Source organism: Trichosurus vulpecula, chromosome 1, assembly GCF_011100635.1.
Source record: "Trichosurus vulpecula isolate mTriVul1 chromosome 1, mTriVul1.pri, whole genome shotgun sequence".
In the NCBI taxonomy this organism is placed as follows: Eukaryota; Metazoa; Chordata; class Mammalia; order Diprotodontia; family Phalangeridae; genus Trichosurus; species Trichosurus vulpecula.
The window spans coordinates 447,045,147-447,052,547 of record NC_050573.1 but is presented as its reverse complement, the minus strand read 5'-3'; the positions used below and the strand labels follow the sequence as shown (position 1 = coordinate 447,052,547).

The 7,401-nt window shown below is 36.0% G+C and overlaps 1 protein-coding gene across 1 annotated transcript in view; it reads right to left on the bottom strand.

The window, feature by feature from the left end:
• Window positions 1-276: 276 nt before the first annotated feature.
• LOC118854150 (adenylate kinase isoenzyme 6) overlaps window positions 277-7,401 on the bottom strand; it is a 10,006-nt gene continuing 2,881 nt past the window's right edge. The window contains exons 3-5 of the mRNA XM_036764492.1: window positions 3,758-3,816; window positions 3,182-3,327; window positions 277-1,245 (exon numbers count right to left, since the gene is read on the bottom strand). Coding sequence (XP_036620387.1) covers window positions 1,056-1,245; window positions 3,182-3,327; window positions 3,758-3,816 — 395 coding nt within the window. The 3' untranslated portion in view covers window positions 277-1,055. The remainder of the gene's footprint in view (window positions 1,246-3,181; window positions 3,328-3,757; window positions 3,817-7,401) is intronic.

Below are 7,401 nucleotides of genomic sequence, written 5' to 3'. Positions count from 1 at the left end.
TCCTCACCAACAATGAATCTGACTTCCTTTCACAAAAACACTGACTCTGATCACTTTCTGGTTGAAGTTGTAGACTTACAACTGGTGACCTTTGAAAGGACTGTTTCTCAGCATGGCAAAGGAAGTAGTTCAGAGTAGCACAGGTAAAGGAACAAGGCCAAGGCCTGCTTCATGGTCCAAGAATACATCAGTAAGGCACAGAAATATACTTTTAGAAGGGGAAGGAAAAGTGCTAGTCATCAATGTTAAACACATCTTCATGAAATACACAATCACTATATTTTAAAATTTTATCTAATTACCACCACCTATATGGTAGCAAAGCATTATCACATGAATTTTCATGAAACTTAACGACTGAAATTAGTCAACTAATAAATTTGTATTTACAGTTTCCATGGGTGCACAGAAGACTTTGCCATTGCCCTTCCATATACAGAAAATGTCATTGGCTTACTCTTCTGCAGACACAATTATCAGTGCCAGGATCAGCAGTGATTTTATAGACAAAAGAGCTCAATGAACTCTTGTACTAAAAAAATTGCTACTTTCTCAAAGATCTCACCATTTACTTTGTGACTATCCTAATTTATAACCAACATCCAAGATTAAAAAAAACAACAGCAATTTACCACCAATAGAACACTTAATGTAATGTTTTTAGCTTTATCCTTAGACTCTTTTATGTCAGCAGTATTTCCTAGCCTTCATTTTTTCATGTCAAATATTCAAGATTTCCACCTATTTTCTCAAATTTACTTATTCTTTAGCAGTTAGCCAAAATAAATGAGAATGCTGAATATTCCTAAACTTAAAAAGTCCTTAATATCTAATTCATTGTATTTGGGGTTTTTCAGTTTTCTCATGGAGAAAAAAAATTTAGTCATAACTCAACTTTATATATTGTCCATCTGCTACTTATACAACACAGTCCTAGATAGTAAAATTTGGTGTATGCTGTCTTAATTTCTATTCCATGGGGAAGGAGAAATCATCAAGAAAATCTTTAACCATCATGTGGAAAACCTTGAAAGTCCATGCTTTGCTCTCAAGGTTCAATTGTTATCTTTTATCCACTGCTCAATCCATTTCGTTATCTGATCTAAATTATTCTCTAGTTCTTCTGGTACATTGCTGGGCAGCTGGTGTACTATTTCATGGTTGTAGGAGGCCATGGCTTCTTCATAAAGAATTTGGAAAATTTCACACTGAATATTATCCTGTAGTTTCTTTACACTGTATCCCCTAGAAAACAAAGTTGGGGTTTAGACACACATATACAAAATCTGAATGGAACAAGTATTTGTTTAGGAACCACCCCTCCCTCCAAAAAACTGCTGAAGGTTGATGTAAAAAGACTTTCTAGACATTTCATTTTAAAACTAGAGGCAACAATTTAGAAGTATCAGAATTTGAGAAGCAGTTAGATAGGAATGTCAAAACTGAGAGATCAAATCCACAAGTTCAAACCTGACTTGTGTTGCAGGCTGTCCATAACTCAGTTTCCCCATTTATACTGAGCACTGTTACATATGTGCCTACTATGGTGTTATATCTAAAGAAACACACAATATAACCTCTGTTCAGAAAGAGCTTACAATCTAGTTGGGGGGAGAAGACATAACCACAATTAGTTTATCATCAACTGTTAAACTGTGTAATATAATTAGAGAAAAGGGAAGAAGATATGTACCTCCTTTCACATGTAGATAATAGTTTTATTTCTCTATTCCAAAGAATACTGAGAATATGAACTAACTAAAAAGTTAAATCTCTAATTCAACAGATTGCTAAAAAAAATAAGACCTGGTTAATTTTTTCAGTTGAATATTTTTCAAGATCTGCATTCCAAACATCTTCCCTGATGCAACTATTCTCTAATCTTGTACCCAGAATAATTCTTTGTTGAAATCCTAGGACTTTGTATTTGAGAGAAAAGAGAGGTACTCTGCTGCCTTCCTATAAGACATGATCCAATCAGCCACTTGGAAAGTGTTTATCAAGCCCCTACCAGTCAAAGAAAGGTTTTACTGCCTGGAAAAACCATAAAAGAATAAAAATTTCTCAATCTGACCAGTCAAATGAGTCTTTCCATTAAGAAAATATTGTCTAAATCTTAACTAATCCTTTTAATCTACAATCAGAATACTGTGCCACGTAGATGAAGTCTGAAGTCTATGGTAAGGCAACCACATGCAGAAGAAAGAAAAAAGTCAAGAAAGTCAGGTCTAAAGAGATCTGAATTCAAATTCCAGCTCTACAACTTTTTGGCTGTATGTTCTTAGGCAAATCATTCAACAAATCTAAGCTTCGTCTCTTTATTTGTAGAGTGGGAATAATATGGTCCCTACCTACTTTAAACAGTCAGTATGAAAAAAGATTTATAACTATAAAATGATATGTAAACATGAGCTTTTGTAATTTTTATACTCAAGATGGTGTTTTTCTCAGACTAATTATTTGTTCTGTTGTTCTTGGTCAGTATTATGGATAAAAGTTTAAAACGCTGTAAAAGGTGCATCTCCTTTAACCCACTGACACCATTACTACGTCTATACCCCAAAGAGATCAAGGAAAGAAGAAAAGGATCCATTCATAAAAAAATATTTATAGCACCCTTTTTGTAATGGCAAAGAACTGGAAACTGAGGTGGTGCTTGTCAATTTGGGAACTGCTGAACAAGTTATGGTATGGGAATGTGATGGAATACTGTTGTGCTATATGAAATAACAAGGAAGATGTTTCAGAGAAACCTGGGAAGACTTGTATGAAATGACACAAAGTGAACTGAGCAGAATCAGGGAAACAATTTACATAGTAACAATATTATGTATTGTGTAAAAAGATAAACAACTTTTAAAGATTCAGGAACTCTTATCAACATAATGATCAAACCTAATTCCAGAGGACTCCTGATGAAATATGCTACCCACCTGCTGATAGAGGTGATGGAAAAGTGAAAGACGCAGAATACAGAGATATGTGGTGTTGTTTTTTGACATGGTCTCAATGCAGGAATTTGTTCTGTTAACCCTACAGGATTGTCACATGGGTTTTGTTTTTCTTACTGTCTCAATAGGGCTCAGGGTGGGAGAGGAGGTGAGATAGTATATCTTAGTAAAAATGAAATTTAATTTAAAAAGTAAAATAATGTTCTATAAGAAACAAATTCTTCTCTTACCTCTTTTCAAGTCTGGGATATAATACAGAATTATCAGTTTGAAGCACAAAAACGATATGAAACCATCGTTCAGGGAAGAAGTCACAGCCATGGTAGTCAACAATAACTCCACCTTCTTTCATTTTATTTTCTAACTCATCAACTACCTGTTTAAAAAAAGTGTAATAAAGACCAATTTTTCCATTAAATTATAAGAAACATTTTAATTGTTAGGCAATGTTAAAAACATAAAGGGCATAAAGTAAGCTACTGATCATTAATTATATTAATAGAAAATCTCTATATAGTGATGCATCCAATAATAATAAGCAGCAATAATAACCATTATGCTGTGGAGAATAGCATAGTGTATACAGAACTTGCATTAGAGTCATGAAGACCTGGGTTCAAATCCTGCCTCCAACACATAATAGCTTTTAGACTCTGGCTAAGTAATATAACTTCTCTGTGCCCCTAAACAATTTTCCAAGACAATAAAATCCAGAAGAGTTGCAGCTCAGCATTAGTATGGGGAACTCCCCATAATGATAAAAGTACAATTCTGAACCAAAAAAATAGTAATAATCTTATACTCACTCTGTCCTCATCCAAAATAGGACATTCATATTCTTCATCAAAGCCATCATATAACTGTCCTAAAGAAATAAGAAACATTACATCATTCAAAATTATCCCAATGTCATTAGCGATATTTGGAATTTAAGTTTAGCTGTTTTCTCCCTCAAAACAAAAAGATATTCTAATTCATAATTAGTTATTAGATTACTATTAGATGTACAAATAGCATGGTGTAGTGGATGAAGTGCTAGGCTTGGAGTCAGGCAGACTTTGATTGAAATATCACCTCTGACCCCTCTGTAATTTCCCTAAAACCCTCAGCTAAGTCAGAGGATTTCAGTGATGTTTCATGTACAAATGAACTATACTAACTAAATGCCATGTGGACAACACGTTTAAATCAAAAAAGGGGAACCAGCATGATGAGATATGGAAACCAAGTCAAAGAATACTTCAAAGAAGTACTGGTGGTTAGCCTGATTAGAAGACTAAAGGGACTTAACAGTGGTTTAAATATTTGAAAGTCTACCATGTGTACTGGCAATCAGGATGGGCTTTTAGCACTTATTCAACCAAGTGCCCTTGAAGAGTTTGGCCTTTGTTTCCTTGATTAAATTAGGAGTCCTTGATGACAACCTTGCCTCAAGGGAAAGCCTAGTTTACAAGGGTTTGAGTGACTTTTGTGACAAGAGGCTTTTAGACCACATGGGTTTAAGTCGCATTTTTGTGAAGCTTTTAGGTCACGTGGGTGAGTTACATGTGTGACTCACCTTTGACCCTGAACAAGATATATAAACTCAGAGGCTGGCTTTCTCCTTTGGAGCTCTGAGCTACAGCAGGAGTGGCGCATGACTCTGGGCCAAACGTTGTTAGCTCCCTGGCTTTGGAGAAAACTCAGATGTTGATGCTTCTCTGGTAACTAGATATTGTGATTTTGTCAGACAGAAATCTGTCTGTTGATTCATGTTTATTTGCTCTGTTTGTATTTGGTCTGAAGCTCAGGGTGCTGGCTTTTCCCCCTGAGCTAAGTGAATATTTATATGCTTGATTAAATTGAGATTGTTGGCAGTTTTCTGTGTGCTGGTTGTTGGTGGGTCTTACACCTCACAGCAGTTGCTAGCAGACTGTTGCAACACCATGTTGAAAAGGAAGACGCCATGATAAGTAGAAGTCAAAACTAGGATTAATGGATCAAATCATAATGAAGCAGATTTCTACTCGACAGAGGAAAAGAATTTTACAGCTGTCCGACAACTCTGACAGCCTGCCTTAGGAGAAAGCGACAATACCATCATGGGAGGTATTTAAGCAGAAACTAGGTCTAACAGCAGAGACCATCTTCTAGAGACAGGGCTTTTCTAGGGAAAAACTAGTGTATTTCTGCTCTCCTCTCATTCAATTTTTTTCTTAATTTTTTTTAAAGTAAGATTTTGAAGAAATATTTATTAAAGCACAATTATCATTAGTCATGTTGTAATTTATTCAGGATTTCTAGCCCTATCAACGATTATCTGTAAGCCTGAATCATCAGCTAAGTATCTTGTATGTAGCATAGTCTTGTTGAATGTTGTCAATTTAGTATTTCGTAATCAATTAAACTGAACATTTACAAGTTTATTTCTTTCTCTTATTCCTTCTAACAAACTAAGATTAGCTAAGGGCAGGTTTTTGTTTTTTTTTAAAGACCACTTCAGTATTTCAAAAGAACAGCTATTTCATCCATGTGGGGTACTACCTGTACCAAGGCAAATCACCACTATTTCACATTTAAATAGAACGTCTCCATAAATTGCTGTGGAAAAATAAACGAACCATCAATTTATGGCTAACCTCTCTTAATTATCTAGGCTGATCCTTAAGTGACCAACATAAGTCACCTCAAATCTACACCTCCACAGCTGAGGATCTGTGCTCCAGTCACTTATTTCCACCTATCTACAGGATGCCCTGCTGTGAGTACAAACTCAGCATGTTCAAAACAGAATTCCTCAACTTACTTCCCAAATTAGCTTCCTTCCCCAATTTCTGCCACAGGTGCTACTCCATACGACAGGCTAGAATCCTTGGAATCATTCAACATTTCCTACCTTACCTTCATTCCTCATATCCAGTCCATCACCAAGCACTTCCTCTTAAACATCTCTCAGATTCTTTCCTCTCTGATCCTATTGCTCTGGTCTAGTCCAAGCCCTCCTCACTTCATATTTGGGTTAGTATTAGAAGACAGCTTCCTAGTCTCTCTGCCTCCTTTGATGTTCTCCCTTAAGCCCATGCTGCGTACCAAAATCAGACAAATCATAAAATTTTACTTTCATCATACTTGTACTGCTCAAAAAACCTACAGTATTTCCCAAATAACCATTGCATCAAGTCCAAATTTCTCTACCTAATTTTTCAAGACCCTCCATAATCTTATCATATTCTTTCCATCCTATACCTACTACCTATGTCATCTTAAGTAAGTGACTTGACTTCCCTAGGCTTCAGTTTCCTCATCTATAAGCTGAGGGATTATACTGAAGACCTCCAGGGTCACTTCAGTATAGATCTAGATCTATAAGCCTATGTTCAATTCAACAAATACTTATTAAATGCCTACTATGTTATTATAAATGTACAGCACTATGTACCATGCTGGGTGTCAGCAGAGAAACAAAGCTTAGATAATGATATTTATAAAACACTTTAAAGTCTGCAAAGCATTTATACACTTGTGAGATCATTTAACACCCTCTTGAGGTCCTTTTCACAGGTATTACTCAGGTGTACAGCACAAGTACTAGAGGGGTCACAGGTGGGGTTTGAACCCAAGTGTTCCTTGCTCCCAGGCTAGTACTCTACTACACCAGGGCTGCCCAACCTTAGGTTATCTTAGGGCCTCATTAAAATAGAATAATTATTCAAGGGCTGTACCCAGAATAAAAAATACAGTACACTAATAGAAAGTTGGGGAACGTGCGTCATCAGTACTACAGGCAAAGGTGCAAAGCTCGAAAGCAAACACAGAACAATAAAGCGACAACACAACAATATAAAGGGAGGTGCATATTAACTAGTCTGCCTCATACAGACAGAACGCATCCCACAGATTGAAAATTCTGTGCGATATGTTCCATCCCTTCCATGATGCTGCTTAAAAACACCAAAGAAAATTAACACCAATGAGATTATTTATTAGCGATGGAATTTTAAAATCTAATACACATTCATGCAAACTATTATTTTTTTCGCTCATGAAAATTAAAACCCACAGGCAGGCCACACAAAAACTGCACTGCACAAAAAAAAAAAATTTTTTTAAAAAGAAGAAAAAAGAAAATCATACTGCACACCACATGTGGCCCAAGGGCCATAATGTGGACAGCCCTGTACTACACCACTGTTTCAGATACAACAAAATCCCCATCCTTATGGAATTTAAGTACCTGATAGGGAGATATGACCCAAAATTCAGATTATTATTATAAAATAAAACAAAATCAAGCAAAATATCTCAGGCTGTATTAAGAGAAACAGTATCTAAAACGAGGGAAGTAATCATTCCGTTGCGCCCATTAAAATACTGGGGTCAGCTTTAGATACATTAGGAGGAACATTTATAATCTGGAAAGGTTCCAGAGGAGCACAACTTGGTTGGTGAAAGGCCTCTCGATTATGTCACT